The sequence below is a fragment of the Sus scrofa genome, chromosome 13, assembly GCF_000003025.6.
Source record: "Sus scrofa isolate TJ Tabasco breed Duroc chromosome 13, Sscrofa11.1, whole genome shotgun sequence".
Classification (NCBI taxonomy): Eukaryota; Metazoa; Chordata; class Mammalia; order Artiodactyla; family Suidae; genus Sus; species Sus scrofa.
The window spans coordinates 44,337,459-44,357,531 of NC_010455.5; the positions used below are offsets into that span (position 1 = coordinate 44,337,459).

At 40.3% G+C, this 20,073-nt stretch overlaps 1 protein-coding gene across 41 annotated transcripts in view; it reads right to left on the reverse strand.

The window, feature by feature from the left end:
• CADPS (calcium dependent secretion activator) overlaps positions 1-20,073 on the reverse strand; it is a 503,292-nt gene that overhangs the window by 357,765 nt on the left and 125,454 nt on the right. For all 41 annotated transcript variants that reach the window (XM_021069125.1, XM_021069167.1, XM_021069161.1 and 38 more), the window contains exon 3: positions 12,224-12,556. In XM_021069125.1, the coding sequence (XP_020924784.1) occupies positions 12,224-12,556 (333 nt within the window). The remainder of the gene's footprint in view (positions 1-12,223; positions 12,557-20,073) is intronic.

Sequence of the window (20,073 nt, forward strand, 5' to 3'; positions counted from 1 at the left end):
ATGAGTACATTGAGGCTTAAGGAAGTTAAGTGACTTGTCAAGATGTACAGTGGTGACAGAAAGTCACTGTTGATTTCTTTGTTTACTAAAATGTACTTTTATAAAATCAAAAAGAAAAAAAGATTGCAATGAGTCTGGTATGTTAAGAATCTAACAACACACACCATCATTTCTCACTGTTTGTAGAATGGATGAGCTAAGGTTTATACTAAAACCTTTTGGGTTTAGGAGTTCCCGTCGTGGTGCAGTGGTTAACGAATCTGACTAGGAACCATGAGGTTGTGGGTTCGATCCCTGGCCTTGCTCTGTAGGTTGGGGATCCGGTGTTGCAGTCACGGCTCAGATCCCACGTTGCTGTGGCTTTGGTGTAGGCCAGTGGCTACAGCTCCAATTCAGCCCCTAGCCTGGGAAACTCCATATGCCGTGGGAATGGCTCAAGGAAAGGCAAAAAGACAAAAAAAAGAAAAAAAATAATAATCCTTTTGGGTTTAAAAGGTAACATCTTGGATTCATAGGACAACTTTTTAGAAAGTAAAAAATTCTTTCTGATGTGATACATTATTTAACTCAGGGGTTAACACACTGCAGCCCCTGAGTCAGATCCACCAGCATCCTGATTCTCTAAGTAAGGATGTACTACTAACACAGACAGCCATGATGATTCCTTGCATATTGTCTATGGCTGCTGTTGCTACAGTGACAGAATCAAGGCATTGCTACACAGGCTGCAGAGCCCACGAAGCCTAAAATATTTACCAACCCCTGGTTTAATTCTTCATTTAAAACCCATGTACTGTGAATGTTTATGCATACTTTTGTGGGTGTTCTTTCTACAAAGAATGTTATGCACACTTTTGTGGTGTTCTTTCTCCAAAGAACAACTTTGTTCTAATTCTGGGGTTCCTGGGCCCTGGAAGAAGATGCTCATGATGGGGACATGAAGTAGTCACCTTTTCAAGTCATCCAATTGGCTCAGTCACACACCAGCAAAGACAAGACAAGACAAGGCAAGCGTTTTCTGTTCTTAACCATTCGCCATCACTACGAGGCTTGAAGTATGTTTTTGAAAATGAAATCAGGATATATTTGTACTGACATAGTAGAGGCTAAATAAGTGAAAACAAATATAAACCCAATCAGTCACCACTGAATAAAGACACACCCATTAGAATCATAATAAGAAAATATAGAGAACTGAGTTGAGCTTCAATTGACCTTTCTTTTTCCTCCAACAAATTTTAGGGAAATAAAGAGCAGGCTACACAAAGACTCTTAAAAGGCTAAGTAAAACACTCATAGACCCATCTTCCAAGAAATACGCAGGATCAATGAAATTTCTACTCTCCAGAACCTTCTGTAACAAAGGAAAATCACCACTATTTTCAGCAATTATGTTAAAGAGCTGATTTTTTAAAAATGAGAATTGCAATGTATATTTCAGGTTCTCTCTTGGGGATTTTTTTTGTGCATATTTTTTTTTTTTTCCACACAGGCAGTATGTGGGAATTCCTGAGCCAGAGATCGAACCTATGCTACAAAGCAGCAACCAGAGCCACAGCGGTAAGAAAGCAGGAGCCTCAACCCACTAGGCCATCAGAGAACTCCCAAAGAGCTGATTTTTTAAAGTCATAAAACCTTGAATTCAAATCCTGATTTTGCTACTGACTAGCTGTTTGACCTTGGAAAAACTGTTTAACTTTTCTCTCTTTTAAGTTGCTTATTAAAATGTAGGTAAAAATATCTAGCTTACAGGCTTATTATGAGGATTAAATATGATAATATATGTAAAGTACTAGGCTTAGTGCATAGCACGTGGTCAAGGCTTCATGTTGGGTGCCATTATTACTGTTTAAACTGGAGGTCAGAACACAGATGAGAGGTCTCCCCTGAATCAAAGTCCACCATGAAAGACACTCAGAATCACTCACAAGCTGAGCAGAAAAGGGAACTATGATATTTCATGAATGTTTTCAAAAAAAGGTTAAAACAAAAAAGGTTTATGACAAAATTTAATCAGTGCACTAGTTTCTATTACCCAAGTTTCTGATAACTGCAGGTTTGAAACAGTGACGAAGAGAAGGTAAATTCAAATAATTACCATGGAGAATCTAGGCTTGTGAAATATGTCAGGCTTGTAAGATACCTCCATGTGCATAGCTGTATTAGCAGATTTATAACAACTTCCATAATGGGCTGAAAGGTGGCAAAAGAAAAAAATGTGATTTCTTCATGTCCTTTTCTGAATACCTCTTTAACACTTTTGATTACAATTCTCTGGTTCAATGCTTATGAAAGCACTTGGAATAAAAGAGAATATCTATGATTCCATTTTGGCAACAAAGGGAAGAGCTTTCTCAAATGTCTACAGCACTTTTGAGGCCCACATAGAAAATACCCAATTCCCTGTTCCTCAGATGCAGAATACCCACTGCCTCTCAATTTCAACTTTCCCTTGCAGTCTTTCTCTCCACAACAGCAGGTACAATCAGGTAGAAGTACCTGGCCATGTGTTCCAGGAAGAACTGATAGAGAAGTCAGAACTTTCTAGTGAGCCCATTATGAAAACTCATGAGGGGATCATCAGAAAATTGATGCTCAGGGAGATTAGTTATTGCTATCTGGCCCTGTGCCCTCTGTATCTTTCATGCCCTCTAATTTTGTTCCTGCTAACAGTCTTGAACATTCTCATGTGGTGTTCACATCTTGGTTTCTTTCCATATCCCCAAAATGGTGAAATTAAAATCTATCTGGCAAGCAAAGCCACTGAAAACCAGCTGTCCATCAAATATCTAATGGCTCTTAGAGTTGGCATGTGACTGCAGAAAGACAACATTTAACTTCTGAACTCTTTCTGCAACCCTGTGATGGAAGAGACAGGCTGAGTGTGACCAGAGACAAAGTTTATGCCTAGAGACATACCATGAACCTCAGATGAAACCCACTCTAAAATCAGAGAACTGGCAGGTAGATTCAGGTCTCAGATTGACAGGCTTGCTCCATTTCTATCCTTTGACTAACCAGAAATAAACAACCAAACACACACCTTTGTGGAATATGAGCACTTAAGCCTCAGGAGACCATAACTGCCTTGGAATATGCACTTACTGATTTAGTCAATATTTATTTGAACATTTATTTTATGCCCACCATTGTGCTAAGTTGGCCATATAATGGTGAAGGCAGTAGACATGGTCCTTGCTCTTAAAGAGATAATAAGACAGGGAGATAGATAAGTGAATGAACAGTATGCAATAATTTCAGACTGTGTGAAGTTCTATGATGGCAATAAACAAGGTACTATTAAAGAAAAAAAACATAACAAGGAGAAGCTTATTCTAGGCAGAATGATACAGGAGATTACTTTTAAATTGATGTAACCTTAAAAGGTTACATTTAAATTGATACTTAAAGAACCTCTAAGAAGAACACTGGTATAGGGGAAGAACACTTGTGGCAGAAACCCTAGGATGATCCCCAGTGAGTCATACCCTACTATAGTCACTTTACCTCAAGGGTGAAGGACTCTGTGACATGTTTCTAATAGTTAGCATATGACAAGAGTGAAGATATTTTGCAGATATAATTTAAGTCCTTAATCAGTTGACTTTAATAGAAAAGGATGATTATTCTGAGTGGAGCTAACTTAACCAAGCAATCTTTTAAAAGAGGATCTAGAGGAGGTCCCATCGTGGCACAGCAGAAATGAATCCAACAAGGAACCATGAGATTGTGGGTTCGATCCCTGGCCTTGCTCAGTGGTTTAGGATCCAGCATTGCTGTGAGCTGTGGTACAGGCTGCAGATGTGGCTCAGATCTGGCATTGCTATGGCTGTGACGTAGGCTGGCAGCTACAGCTCTGATTAGACCCCTAGCCTGGGAACCTCCATGTGCCTCCAGTGCAGCCCTAAAAAATAAATAAATAAATAAATAAATAAGGATCTAGAAATCACAGACTTGAAGTACCCGAGATCTTCTCTCTCTGTGTTGCTAGCTTTGATGACCTCTACAGCTACAAGGATATGAGATTCATCAGCAAGATGAAGAATCTTAGAAATGGATCCTTCCCTGTTGAGCCTATAGATGAGAACATAGCCCAGTCAGGTCCTGAATTCCAGTCTCATGAGGCCCTGATCAGAGAACTCAGTTGACTCCTGGACTTCTGATCTAAAATAACTAGGAGATGATACATGCGTATTCCATTAAGCCGCTAAATTTGTGGTAATTTTTACAAAGCGATACAATGAAAACTAACACAGTACTCCAAGCAGGAAAAGACTATAAAGTTATGGGGAGTTTCATTTTGGTGAGGAAGGAGGAAAATGGCCAGGAGGTAGACCATGGGTTCATTTATAATAAAATAGGAAAGGCTATGCATTACCCCAGTATCTGCCATGTGGTGCTTAGTACAGCAGGTACTTAAAATATCTGTTGAATGAATGAATTTATGAATAATGAAGGTACACTGCTTAAATAAAAGTACTTAATACTAGGCTTCCATTTCCACCCTCTCAGATTTTAAAACATTTCTTCAATATGTATTTATTGAAAGGCCATTGCATATGAAGAACTTATTGCTGTCAGAGGGGAGGGCCAAGAAAAGTGATTAAGAAATAGAGTCTGGCCAAGAAGTAAATTCTGACAGCAGATTACTAGAAATGCCTAGATTAGGAAAAAAGATATGTACTTATATAGCAATGAAAGACTCTATAATGAGGTACAGATACAACCCAATAATCCAGGTCACAGCTGAAAGCTGATAATTTGAAGTCTCTCCTCAAAGTCTAATAAACCATTTGAAAACCTGCCAAGTGTTAATCAAGTCCAAGGAAGAGAGCCTAGTAATAAGATAACCACACCACCAAAGGCCACATCTATGATGAATTGGAGGAAAGGAAAGGAAATTTTAAGTATGTTAGTAGTTCAGTATGATGGGGAATTTAAAGATGTTTATAGATTGGAAAATTATATTCCGTGTGTCTCTAGTCAAATCTTCTGGATTATGTGAAAAATCTCTAGAAATTCAGAGAAGAAAAATGAAGAGAAGAGTGTCATCTTCCATTAGCTGGAGTTTGTATGTGATTCTTGCTGTCCAGGAAATGACAGCTGAGAAGAAGATTTAGGGTCATGCTATTGATGTTTCCAGGAGCTTCAGGTGGGATAAATAAGGGCATAGCCAGAAATGCTGTTCTCAAAGAGTAGAACTGAAACAGGAAGAAACAACTAAGTTTCTTAATTTGTATTCATCCATATCCCCTTGGACATTAGCTCGGTTGCTTCCTTAAAAAGGATTTATCTTCATTTTAAAATAGATAAAAGTGTAGATTTGCTGCCTTCTAAAACACACCTCGGCGGTGTTTTTCAAGGGGAAATGCCCACTAATTTTGAAACAAAGCAATTAAGGATAACTCATCAAGTTAAGGGGGGGGGGTTAGAAGTTGCAGATATCTGGTATACCCAATTGGGATTAAATCACCTGCAGACGTGGAGGCCAATAGGGAAAAAGCAAAAATGGTGCTTCATATTTTTAAAACACATCATCATCATCTCTGCATTTTATGAAAACAGAAAGTGGGTCTGCATTAATCTCATTTCTCAGATGATACCATCCCTTCTCGAAGAGGTTATCCACTTTTTTTGAGTTAGGTTTAGAATTCAACTCAAATGCTCAAATAGCTACATAATTGACTGCTTCCTCTCAAGAGTTTAGGAAAATAAAAACAACACTGATTTCACAATAAGGATTTCCAATTATTTTACATGGATGATGACGCTGAGAATGAACAAGATCTTCCATGAGATAGTACCATGCAATCTCAAACAAAATCAACTTTAAAAAATTCTATGCTTAAATATGGAGACATTCATTAAGCCTCCCTGCTTTTTAAAAAATGTTTTGATAGACATGGTTCATTGTACAGCAGACAACTGATATGTAACTAATACAGTCACTCTTTGGTAAATATCATTTCTCATTTGAAAGGCAAAGTGCAGTTACTGCCAGCACCTCATTGAGAGATCACAGAAACCATCAGAAGCAGCACCAGAAATCAGATTACAGCTTACCCTAAAATGTGACAAGTATTCAAGGAAACATTTCTGGGTTAGGAAGTACCTATGAACTGCTCTGTCTGTAAGGGGAAGTTCACAAAAATAGCAAACAAAACAGAAGACAATATAAGCAGGGTGAGAATGAAAGTCATGTGATTTTCAGTTCTGTATCTTTGTTTCTCTGAGCTGACAGAGTTCTGCAGAGCTGAGTGTATTCTATGATAAAGTGAGTGAGTAAATCTATAAATTCTGAAACCCGATTGTAGGGCATGAGAAGTACAGTCTTCAGGTGAAATCTGTTTTGGTCAGTCTGGGGCTATTTCCAGGGGTGGTGTCAGACGGATCTACCCCATCAATGTCAGTATCTCAAGGCACTGGTCACCACAGCCAGGCCTCCTCATCACTGGTGGTATGATATGATGTAAGAGGCAGGATGAAGAGCATCTATCTTTCTTTCTTCCTTCCTTCCTTCCTTCCTTCCTTCCTTCCTTCCTTCCTTCCTTCCCTCCCTCCCTCCCTCCCTCCCTCCCTCCCTCCCTCCTTTCTTTCTTTCTTTCTTTCTTTCTTTCTTTCTTTCTTTCTTTCTTTCTTTCTTTCTATTTTTGGCCATATCCACAGCCTATGGGAGTTCTCAACAGAAACCTAAGCTGCTACAGAGACCACTCTAGATTCTTAACCTGCTGTGCTACAGTGGGAACTCCAAAGAGCTTCTATTTTAATGGTTAACGTTTCACTTTAACGCACTTTCATTTAAAAAAAAATCTAGTCCTCAAAGCTGTGATTTCACATATATCACTTCTAAGGATAAAGAGAGGATTAAAAAGTGAGTTACAAGTTGGTTTCATTAGGAATATTAAATAAATAATCATACAGGTAGTACTTGGAAATGGCACAAATCATAAAAGTGGTTTATCAATAGCTGAAGTCTAGAATACAATACTGAAGATAATTTCCTTTTCATCCTATTGTTTTGATAGTTTCTTTGTTGAGATTTATGCTATTTCTTTCTATTTACAAAATACTTCCATGACTAAGGCAGAAAATGTGGAAACACAGAAAACCTCAAATGAAACCATAAATATCAACCATAATGCTATCCCTAAAGATAAGCATACTTAAGATTTTATTTCTTATCCATCCTTTTTCCATAAAATGGGATTATGTCTTTAATCTCTGGTTCATAGCCTGATTTTTTCACTTAGAAATATCTAATGAACACTTTCCAATGTGATAAGCTTTCATCTTTAAAAACTATGTGAGTAGCTGAAGAGTATTATCTCATGTGGCTAAATCAAAAATCTAGTTAATTAATCTTACTGCTGAGAATTAAAGTTGCTTCCATTTCCTCATTGTAATATAAAATGCTTCAATAAATATATTTGGACTTAATATTCTTATACAATCTCTGAGTATTTACTTATAACAAACTCCTAAAGAGAGAGGCACTAGGTAAAAAGATGTGCCCTTTATAAAGGTGTTTTGTTGCAAGTTACCAGATTATTCTACAGAAAGTTTACAATATTAAATTAGTTCACCAGTAAATTATGAGAACATCCATTTTTATAACATTTGTAATATACTATTACTACCAATGTTATATCTCTTTTAAAATACTTTGTCACTACAATTGTATAAATCAGATTACTAAAGACATGGAACTTAAAAATAATCATATAGTTAGAATTATTTTTTTCTTTTCTGAATTACCTGCATATTCTAATTTCTCAGTAGTCCTAATTTCTCTTGAGGTGAACCACTGAAGCAATAATCAGATGTAGGTGTGAGCATAAAATGTAATACTAAATGCCTTAAGTATTTCTGTCCCAAGAAGTTTTCTTTACACTTTTTATAATTCTCTTTTAGTTAAGGAGACAATCATCATTTGGGGGAGAAAGGACATTATCCTTTTATGTTATTGTATTTTTTATTAACTCATAGAAAAGATCCTGAAAATATGAGTTGAATTAATTCACTTTTAGGAGGAAACAGTAAAATATGGTCTTGACACATCCGTCTTCAAAAAGTTCAAAGTCACTGAGCTAAGAAATGGCACAGCAGGAGATTCATTCCAATGATGCTGAGGTTTGAGTAAGAACAGAAAAACTGTAAGCTGTCACAATAAGAGGAAAAATTCATCCCTGTAGTTACTTTATGCCTTGCAGGTTTAGCAACACTTGAAAAGTGCTCCCTCCCCCTCTCCTCGTCTCTCTGTCTATATATAGTCTTTTTAGGGGGTACAGCATAAGGAGGTTCCCAGACTAGGGGTCAAATTGGAGCTGCAGCTGCTGGCCTACACCACAGCCAGCAGCAATGCGGGATCCCAGCCACATCTGTGACCTACACCACAGCTCACAGCAAAGCCGGATCCTTAACCCACTGAGTGAGGCCAGGGATCGAACCTGCGTCCTCATGCATCCTAGTCAGGTTTGTTACTGCTGAGCTATGATGGAAATTCCATGACTAGTTCTATAATTTTGAATCTTATTTATAATCCAATAAAGGTGGTTGATTATCAATGTTTTTGAAGCTAAGACAACCCATCTTCTTATGGTCAAAAAGCTGGTGGTGGTAGATGGTAATGTCACCTGCTTATACCATTCTACAAATGTCACATGAGATGCAGTAGTATTTTAATTAAAAAGAGTAATTACATTTAATTTCATATTGAGATTTATTTGAGAATTTCAAAATACCTGACCCATCAGAGAAACTCCCTACCTTCAGGGAGGCAATCAGAGCTCTGAACTGAAGTGGGCTGAGAAGAAAACATGGTGTCAGGAACGTGTTTGAATGTAATGTATATATGATATTATGAATAGACTCCTATTAACTAAAACATCCAGAAATTTGCAGGTAAGCTATAATGGATGATAACAACAGGCTACCTACCAGTTAAAACAATCTGACACCATCCATTTAGAAATTCAATAGGCATTTATTGAATACCCACTATGTGCCAAGAATTATTTCACACATTGGAAATATAACCAAATAAGGCAGAGAGATGAATTGCCACACTGGTGCAGCCAACATTTTGGTGAAGGGCAGGCAGAGCAGGTGAGACAGATAATAAATAGATTTAAAAAAAGGTAAATAAGAAATGGAAAGTAGCAGTACAGGCTTTGATAAAAATAGGACAGAAGAATGGGAAAGAGAGTGACTTAGTGAGGTGTGAGGCAAAAGAGAACTTTAGATGGAGTGGTCTTAGAAAACCTCTTGGAGAAGCTGACATTTAAGCTGTGCCAGGCATGCAAAGGCCTTGGCAAAGAGCATTCTAAAAGAGGGAAGAGCAAATGCAAAGATCCAGAACCAATTTGACGTGTGGGGGAACCAGAAAAAAGGCCAGTGCGTAAGCATACAAGGAGAACAGTATGATCAGTGCTGATGCTTGTACTGCCTCCAGCCTTAATGATGACTTGGGAGGTCATTCTAAGTATGATGAGATGCCACTGGAAGGTATTTGGCACAGAAGTGGCATGATCCAATTTCCAATTTAAAAAGGTCACTTTACTCATACTGCTCAGTAACAAAAAGCAAACAACCCAATCAAAAAACAGGCAGAAGATTTAAACATTTCTCCAGAGAAGGCAGACAGATGGCCAATAGGCACATGAAAAGATGTTCAACATTGCCAATTAATAAACAAATGCAAATCAAAACTATAATGATATACCACCTCACAACAGTCAGACAAAAAAGTCTATAAATAGCAAATGCTAGAATGGGTGTGGAGAAAAAGAAACCCTCTTACACTGTTGGTGGGAATGTAAATTGGTACAGTCACTACTGAAAACAATATGGAGGTTCCTCAAAAAATGAAAACAGCACTATCATATGATCCTGCAATCTCATACTTGGGCATATATCTGGAGAAAACCCTAATTCGAAAACATTCATGCACTCCAATGTTCATGGCAGCACTATTTACAATAGCCTAGACATGGAAACAACTTAAATGTCCACTGACAGGGGAATAGATAAAGAATATGTGGTACATATATAAAATGGAATAGCACTCAGCCATAAAAAGAATGAAATAATGCCACTTGTAGCAACATGGGCCGACCTAGAAATTATGTATTGAGTGAAGTCAGTCAGAAAAAGAAAGACAAATACCAAGTGGCATCCCTTATATGTGGAATCTAAAATATGACACAAATGAACTTAACTACAAAACATGAACAGATCATAGAGAGAACATACTTGTTGCCAAGAAGGAGGGATGGATTGGGAGTTTGGGATTAGCAGATGCAAACCATTATATGATAGAATGGACAAACAAAAATATCCTACTGTTTAGCAAAGGGAGCTATATTCAATATCCTATGACAAACCACAACAGAAAAGAATATAAAAAAGAATGTATATACATGTATATAAGAATGTATACACGTGTGTGTATAACTGAATAAATTTGCCATAGAATAGAAATTAACACAACATTGTAAATCAACTGTACTTCAATAAAATATTTTTTTTTGTATTTTCTAGGGCTGCACCCGCTGTAGCGGAATCCTAGCCGCATCTGCAACCTACACCACAGCTCACAGCAACACCAGATGCTTAACCCACTGATTGAGGTCAGGGATTCAAACAACCTCATAATTCCTAGTTGGATCTGTTAACCACTGAGCCATGATGGGAACTCCTTCAATAAAATAATTTTGTTTAAAGATGGCAAAAAGACATCAGAAAAAAGAGATCACTTTAGTTGATGTGTGTTAGGTGTATTATTACCATGAGGCAAGAAGAGAGGCAGGGTTACCAGCTAGGGAGACAATGTGGTCATCCAGGTAAAAGATGTTGGTATCCTGAATTAGGGGGTAGTCATGAGGACAGGAAGAAAAAGCCTTAGAATCCTGTAGTTCTTATGTTAAATATTTAATGGCATTGTTCTGTGGCTGTCTGTTGACTTTTTGCCTCTTGCAGTAGACTTTGTTACCATTTATAAAGTGCCCCATGTTGCTCTGAGCTTTATAGACATGATTTTTTTTTTTTTTTTTTTTTTTTGGCTATACTCCTGGCATGTGGAAGTTCTTCCATCAGAGATCAAACCCATGCCACAGCAGTGATAACCCTGGATCCTTAACCACTATACCACCAGGAATTCTGGTATACACATAAATACTTACAAAAATTGCCTCCCTCACAAGTAGGGAGATTAACTAATTCCCAAGACCTCAAAGTTAGTGAGGAGTCATATTAAGATTTATCTAGGTCTGTCGCATTCTAAGCAAGGAACAACTCTTAGCCAATATAGTTTACAGTGTCTGCATTTACAGTTTCTTTAGGGGCAGAGTTGGTGTAGGGAAATCAAAGCACAGCTAAATTTCTGTAATAGTTCTTAAAAGTAAGGGGCAGCAAAATGAACTAGAAGTGAGGGTTTAATTTAAAATGCAGATTTCTGGGCCCTAGCCTGAGAATGCAGAACCAGAGTCCCTAGGGTTGAGAACTATAAATGTGCCTTTTAAAAACACTACCAAGTGACACTCAATGTGAGTGGTTGTGAAGACTGCAAAGTAGGAACACAGTACATATTTGCTGAATAAAGAAATATAATGAGGAAAGATCTAGGATACTTCACTCATCCAAACTTTGAATCGGAGAAAATATAAACCCATTTTGGAGTTAGCCCAAGTAGAGTCTCAGCTGGACACCTCAGAACCAATTGGAAATTTATGATGTGACTAATATATGGGTATGACAAACTCAGGTCTTCTGGAAGCTTTTTGTTTCAAATAATTATTCTTGTTGATCAGGTGCTAAGTCCAACTGTCTCCCCGACTGATGAAGTACAAGCTCTTCAACTGGCAAATACTATCTAGTCTAAAGGTAAAGATATTTTTTTTTTAAAAAAATCATCATTTTGATTTTTTAGCACTTTCAACACATGGGCCAGCCCACCCACTGGACACATTACACAGCACTGAGGGCCTACAAGATTTTTAGGGGCTCACAGAATGTTTTAATTTCTTTTAAAAGTCAAAAGAAAAACCTAAATGTAGTCTAGCCTGGATTATATTCAACTTTGACCAATGCAGTTGTAAAACATAACTTAAAAATTTTGTTTTAAATCAAGAAATGGCACATGAAGGCAACAATCCCAAGGACACACAGAAGTCATCATGTGGCCCTGTTCACTCACAGTTTGGGGCCCAGGTGACAGACACCTTACCTGGCACGCATTGTATAGGAGCTGATGTTCAAACTTCTTGATCCCAAGAATGTTCTGGAACATCTCGTAGAGCTGCTCTTTGCTCAGAATCAATTCGGAAGCTGCACTGGCAGTCATCCGGGCCTGCTGCTTCCTGGGGTCCTCTTCCCCACGGTAGATTGCATCAAACTTGGCCATCCAGGAGCTCAACACTGTCTCCTTGCTGAGGCCGTCGATCTCAGGCAGGCTGCGTACCCGTTTCTCGATGTGCTTCTTGAAGACTTCTCGAGAGTCGTTGGCAGAGCAGCCCCCACTCTGTACCATGCGGGCCACGCGGTCACTCTTCAGGAAGACCTGAATGCAAGAACAGGGCCAGGACAGATATCAGCAAGGTGGCCCTGAAGGAGCCCTTTTGCTGTGGCTGGGTGATGGGCTGACCCTTCCATGGCAGTCACAAGAGTCACAAGAGGTACCAAGGAAGGTCACATCCTGCCCCACTACCTCCTAGCTGTGTGAACTCAGAGAAGTCACTTCCATGTTTGGCATTTGTGTCCAAATGGTACTCACTAGGTTGCTGCAAGGATGAAAGAAGACAGTCATATCTCGAGAGGTAGCATGTGGTATAGAGAATCTGCTCCTCAGACTGCCTGGGGTCTTTCTCTGCCATTGAGTGGCTGTATTTCATTTGGCAAATGAACCTCTTTGTAACAGCTTTCCCATCTGTAAAATGGGGGTAATAGTAGTCTCTAGATCACAAGTACTTTTCAATGAGGCTTAAATGAGTTAATATATGATCATCATTCAGAACAGTTTGCTTTCACCCCAGTGCCCACCAATTGGGAGTTTACACAAGCTACATGATGCTGGGGTGTCATACAAGGTGGCGAAGCTGCTGCCCGCTATGCACAGAGAGGAAACATCTGACACTTCAGAGCTGTGTCCTGGTGACACTTCAGAAGGTGCATAAATATCCTTTCAGAGGCAGAACAAATGTTCGCTCCCCTGTCAGATTTCAGAGAATGCCTTTGTTAGGCGATTGCTTGGGGGACATCTCACTCCCTCCCACTTCATCACAAAGCCTTCCTTGGGGAGGAAAGATCTTAGAAAGGTGGGCTCCATTTATTGTCAATTTAATGAACTCATTTAGAAGGAAGGAGGCTGAGGGTACGCTTCACAGGCTAGAGGCCATGGCCTACTCCACTGTGCCTGGGAAATGGTATTCAGTTGAGACCTTAGAGTTCGTTTAAAAATCAATTACAAAGAAAAAAGTTTCAAATGAAACCTCAGGCCTTACAAGTCTTAATAAGCAAAGGAATTCACCTAAAAATCTTCAATGCTTAACACAGGTAATTTCTTCATCTAACACACTGTATCTTAGTTATAGGTCTAGATCTCAAAGAAAATCAAAGTTTGGAAGCAAAAAATGAAGTTTGTGGAGGAGCAGTATAACTATGTGACAGGAGCTGTAAACTGTGGTCCCGGGTCAGCTCTGCCACTACCTTGCTGTGTGACCTTGGGTATGTCACCTCCTCTCTGATCCTCTGGTTTCTTATCTGCACACTGAGGGAGGTGAACTATAAGATGTTGAGGCTATCTTTTCATCTGTTGTATTTATACTCTTCTTCATGAACCTGTTCACCCTTTCTGTGGGCGTTTACATGGTGGAAGGCCCAAGCCACATGCCAGGGACACAGAGGCAAGCAGAAGAGATGCACATCCAGCTCTAAGGCCTCCATGACACTGACCTAATAACTCCATACAGACATCATTACAATTGAGGACAAGTGCTGACCAAGGGCAAGTGCACAGATTCATGGGGGCCAGTATGCCTTTCTAGAGGCAAATACTCCTTTGAGTGAAATATGTGAAAGGTGGCTAGGAAAATAGAGAAGGAAAGAAGGAACAATAAGGGTAAAAACCCTGAGGGTCTGAGGAAACAAGGAGATGCCAGAGTGGCTGCAAGACGGACAGAAGGGGTCAGATGGCCAAGGGCATGAAAAGTCACATTAAGAATATTGGTCTTCATTCAAAGGCCACTGGGAAGCCCTAGAAAGCTTTAAGCTAGGACGTGTTATAATCAAACCCACATTCTCTGGCTTCACTATGGAAAACAGACCTCAAAGGACCAAGAGAATAGACAAAAGGCCAGGTAGGCAGCACCTTAGGAGCACAGGTGAATGATGATGGTGGTGGGGGTGCAAAGGGGTTTATTCTGCTTTGTCAGCTCTAATGAACATCAGAGGTGACCCAAAAACATTCAGTCAGCAAGGAAGCCACACTCTTTATCTGTCCATATCAGTGGCCCACAAACCTGGAGCAGGCATGTTATAAGCTCTCAGTGCCATATTCCTTTCTCCTGAAGCCCTTCTACAGCTGCCACTTGTCATCTGTCTGTGTCTGGTTTGTACCTGGCTCCAACTAGACTCTAAGTCCCAGGAAACTGTTTTTCCTATCACTTCTTCTGAGTGCCTAAGACAGGACCTGAGACATGGAGCTACATTGAATGAAAGAATCATGAGTGAACACAGGAATAGAGTGGGCATCTCAAAGCAGAGACCCTATGGAGATTATATCTGGATAGGGGCGAGAAGGGAAAGGAGAAACCAGCAAACACAGTATATTGGTCTCTTAACACAACTGACTGAGGCTACATTTTCCATGGGACCTAACAGCAGGTGTAAGAAATGTGGCTAGTGGTACATTGGGCCCAGCTGGCATCTGTAATTGGGGACCCCTGGATCCTGCCCAAATCATTTGCTCCACACAGTCCCTTACTTTGTACATAGTAGCCACTTGATAAATATTGTTGAACTACTAGTGGATGACTTCAGACAAGTCACTTAATTCTACCAACCTCCTTCTCCTTCTCTGTCACATAGGGTTCAGCCAGCCAGTCTTCTTTGACGAGATCAAACGGAAAGGGCTCTGGAAAGTGGAAGTCTCCCTCTGTCCACAGATAGACTGTGACTGCCAGGCCCCAGAATGAAAGGAGATGAGTGGAATGTGGACAATGGCAAGGAAGGAGGTGGAAGAGCAGGGAGACAACAAAGTGCCAGAAGGAGGCAAGACAGCCCTGGGAAGAGAAGGCAGCAGCAGAAAATGAATTTTCCAGGCACAGGTTCTGCCTTGGCTTCTCAGGCTATCAGAAGGGAAGTGGGGCCAGAAACAGGCTTGCATGTCTCTGAAACAACCCCTGAAACTCATCTTTACTAGGGGCTCTATCTGGTAGTTTTAGTTTTGTTTTCTGTTTTATTTTTCAATGACTGTTGTGAGGGACTTCTACCCCAGGCACAGCTCTGCATAGCATATCCATAATTCCTCCTCATCCCTCTGCCAACTTCCAGACAGGTCATAATGGGAGAGGGAAGATAAACAAATAAACATGGAATGGTGAAGGGCAGTCAGTTCATCAGTCCTTCCCTCCATCACCAGAGCCAAACAACCTCAAGGTTGTTCTAGAGACATGCAGGCACACGGGTAGTTAATGACTGTACATGGTACAGGGAGAAGCTGGTGCAGCCCCTGCTTTTTATAGACAGGCTGACAATACAAGGTGCATCCTTTCTGGCTCTACAAAAGCACATAGTTTCAACATATATGAGAAAAATACCTAGATATGAGAGGAAATAAGATAATAAACCTCCACAGCAATGTGGTTGTTACTAATGAATGGGGATCAGAAAACGGGAGGAGCAGGCTTGAGCATCAGATGATCTGGGATCAAATCCTGGTTCTCCCAGATACTAGCATTATCAGCTGAGCAAGTTGTTAAGTCTTTCTGGGCTCTAGTTTCTTCATCTTTTTTTCTCTTTTTCTTTTTCTTTTTTTTTTAGGGCCAAACCTGCAGTATATGAAAGTGTCCAGGCTAGTGGTCAAATGAGAGCTGCAGTTACCAGCCAACACCACAGACACGGCAACAGGAGATCCGAGCCACATCTGCAACCTATGCCTCAGCTTGTGGCAACACCAGATCTTGACCCACTGAGTGAGGCCAGGGATCAAATCTGCATCCTCATGGATACTAGTTGCTTATATTGCTGAACCATAGTGGGAACTCCTCCTTATCTTTCAAATGAAACTCACAACAATCCTAGGATTGGAGTGAGGCTTCAATATATGTCAACTGGTAAGTGTGGTGACTACTATAAGAATATAATAAAAGTGAGCTACTATTTTTAAATATTAAACATAATATATATTTCATTAACTTCAAAAGATGTGCTTGATATGTTGCTAAACCAGAGACTTCCAATGGTAGAGGTGAAGTTGAGTTGGGCATAGGACCATGACCCTTGATGAAGAACATCATAGGTAAGAAAACTTTTCACTGATGAAGGTATATCATATCTATGACTTTTGCAGATACAGAAAGAAGATTGAAAACTACTGTGAAATGAAACATGTGGATTGATAATATTTTTAGTTATTTTTATCTTAATGTGAAAATTCAAAAACTATCATTGTCTGTATAGATACATCAAAAAATACTTGGAAAGACACATACCAAAATTTAATCATGGTTGTCTGAGATGATAGGGTTGGTTACAGGTATTTTTCTAACCATTTCATTTATATTTTTCCCTCCTTGGTCTATTTTTATAATTGGCATCTTTTACTTTCATAGTCACTTAAAATGTCTCTTTCAGCACGGAAAATTACAAATTTTATCTTTACTGAAACAAAGTACATGTTAATTTTTAAAATAAAAAGCATCTTTGGGTCTTAAATATAGTCTTTGTGAAAAAGTAAGGGCTCCTGGGCAAACTCAAGAAGTACATTTAGAGCAATGACCTGGGTAGGTGGAGGGTAGGTGAAGAACAAAAACAGTTCCCTCTCCCATTTCTGTGCCCTTTTCCCCTGCCTTGACCTTGTACCTCCTGTATCCCATGTCCAGGCCGCAAACTAGGGAGGAAACTCTATAACTTTCAACTCTCTTCGATCATTTATTTCTATGAAGTAGGTGGATACTGCATCACTATTCTTCCTCTATAACCTTAATATATTCATAATGACACTTTCCAGTCCTTAGATCATGGTAAATTTGTGTGTGTGTGTGTGTGCGTGTGTGTGTAATTTAATCTGGACAACAATTATGCAAGGGTCTTACTACAAATGAAGAAGCTGAGGCTCAGACATGGCTGAGGCCCCAAGGCCAGGGCACAACAGAATTAGAATTCAACCCATTTTCAGACACTCAACTCACCCGCTTGACCATTTGGCCATGGCCTCTGCCTTCCTTGCCTGGCTTTTCCTACAAGAATGAGAGCCTTTAGAATGGCTAATTACTCTTTCCCTAGGGGTAATTCTGTTTTAAGGCCACTGAGGAACTATAGCAGTTTCGCTTAGTGGAAAATATTTAATTTCAGAAAAATATCGAGGTGAGATCCGACATCTACTTCTTTTAGATTAAAAAAAATATCCAGCACAAATGAACATCTCCTCAGAAAAGAAAATCATGGACTTGGAGAAGAGACTTGTGGTTGCCTGATGGGAGGGGGAGGGAGTGGGAGGGATCAGGAGCTTGGGCTTATCAGACACAACTTAGAATAGATTTACAAGGAGATCCTGCTGAATAGCATTGAGAACTATGTCTAGATACTGTGGTGGTGAAGTGGGTTAAGAATGTGACTACAGTGGCTCCATTTGCTGTGGAGGTGCAGGTTTGATCTGGCATTGCCGCAGCTGTGGTATAGGTCACAGCTATGGCTCGGATTCAGTCCCAAGTCTGGAAACTTCCATTTGACTTGGGTATGGCCAAAAAAATTTTAAAATTCAGTCATAAAGACAAAACAACGTGTGTTACCCTGTGCAGAAGACACCCTCAGTTTTTGCCTGCCAACTGTCTGTCCCCTTCTGAAAAGGATACCTTGTTCTGAAAACGCCTTTGTCACTGCACATAGTTTCAGTGGAATGGTCAATTGCAGAACCTTATCCTTCCTTTTCTAAGTGGTTGGCTGGGACCTGAGCTTGGCCATCAGACCCCCCATCTGGGGCTCAGATTCAGAGTGGGTGGCCTAAGAACGGAATATGGTTAGATGAGAGTATGTCATGGGCTATGCATTAGATCCTGCTACCTGCCTTCCCAAGGTTAAGCTGCCCTGGCCTCCCTCTTTTCATCAGCTTGGTTATTTCCTTTAATAGCAAAACAACAACAGTCACTGTTATTATTGTTGTAGTTGTTGTTATCATGAGGACTTGATTTAGCTACACTTTCTGTTGCTAGCAGCTGAAGAATTGGGTCTAAGACACCATGCAAAGTGAATCTGGAGTTTCCATTGTGGTGCAGTGGTTAATGAATCCAAGTAGGAACCATGAGGTTGCGGGTTTGATCCCTGGCCTTGCTTAGTGGGTTAAGGATCTGGCGTTGCCATGAGCTGTGGTGTAGGTTGCAGATGTGGCTCGGATCCCGTGTTGCTACGGCTCTGGCGTAGGCCAGTGGCTATAGCTCTGGCGTAGGCCGGTGGCTACAGCTCTGACTAGACCCCTAGCCTGGGAATCTCCTTATGCCGCAGGAAGCAGCCCTAGAAAAGGCAATAAGACAAAAACCAACCAGGGCTTTCTTAGAGAAGAGTAGCTCAACAAACAAAAAATGGCACCAAGCAAAACTCAGTCATAGCAGTGTTGCTGGTCAAAGGCCAGATATCAGGTGCTGTATTCTAAAATGTGTCGATATGTCTTCCAACTCATCCTACAATCCCATGTCCCACTAATCCCCACCCCCCTCCAGCCCCCATGTTTCCTTCCCGACAGGGTCTCAATGAGGAAGGTTCTGTAAAACCTTTTCATTCACTGCTTCTCTTGGATATCGGGACCAGTAATGTGAAGGAACCAGAATGACGCAGAGAGATGGGAGATGGGGTTGAGGATGGAGGGTGAGATAACTTACATTTTACACTTCTTCAAAAAGTTGAGAGTTAGAAAAGATGCAGGTGCTGTGGGGTAGGCTCTCTGATGTCATAGGAAAGACTAAGGATGAAGTTGCTGGGCTGGAACTCAGAGCATCCACTACAGTACCCAGCCCTCAAAGCCATTATGAAAGAGATTAAAGGATTAATCTCTTGCCCTGCTACATCCTCTCTGCCAATCAGGGCCACTGGGGAAGGACAGAATAAACCTGCATGCTCTTGAGATCCATAGGGGACCTTGGTCTCCCTTTGTCCTGGCCCAGCTCAGGTTCTAGGCCTGACTAGCAGGCAGTGAATGCTGGTCCAATGGCCTCAGACTGGGCTGGTTGCGAACAGATGAAAAACAAACAAACAAAACAGTGGCTGCCCACACCTTTCATTTAAAAAAGACTGCTCTTTAAAAAAAATAAAAATTAAAAAAAAATGAAAAAAATTACTCTTTACTACTCTAGCATGTTGACAAACCACTATTGTCTTAACAAAAGAATGCCATTGCCTGAAATTGACTTTTCCAAATATAGTAATCTCAGAACTGTGGAGAAAAAGGTTTTTTTTAAACGTCTTTATCACTGGTAAACCGAGATGTATATGTGTTGGTATAGTAGGGTGCAGTGTGTGTGTGTGTGTGTGTGTGTGTGTGTGTGTGTGCACGTGCACATGACAGAGAGGGAGGGTGTTGTTGAGAATTAGAAGGAGAATATCTGTTGGTTTTGCTTGCTGAGCCCACATTCCCCCTTCTTCTGTTAAAAAGCAGCCCAGGGAGTTCCCACTGTAGCTCAGCATAAGGAATCTGACTAGTATCCTTTAGGATGTCAGTTCAATCCCTGGCCCTGCTCATTGGGTTAAGGATCCAGCATTACTGTGAGCTGTGGTGTAGGTCACAGAAGTGGCTGGGATTCCGTGCTGTGGCTGTGGTGTAGGCCAGCAACTACAGCTCTGATTCAACAACTAGCCTGGGAATTTCCA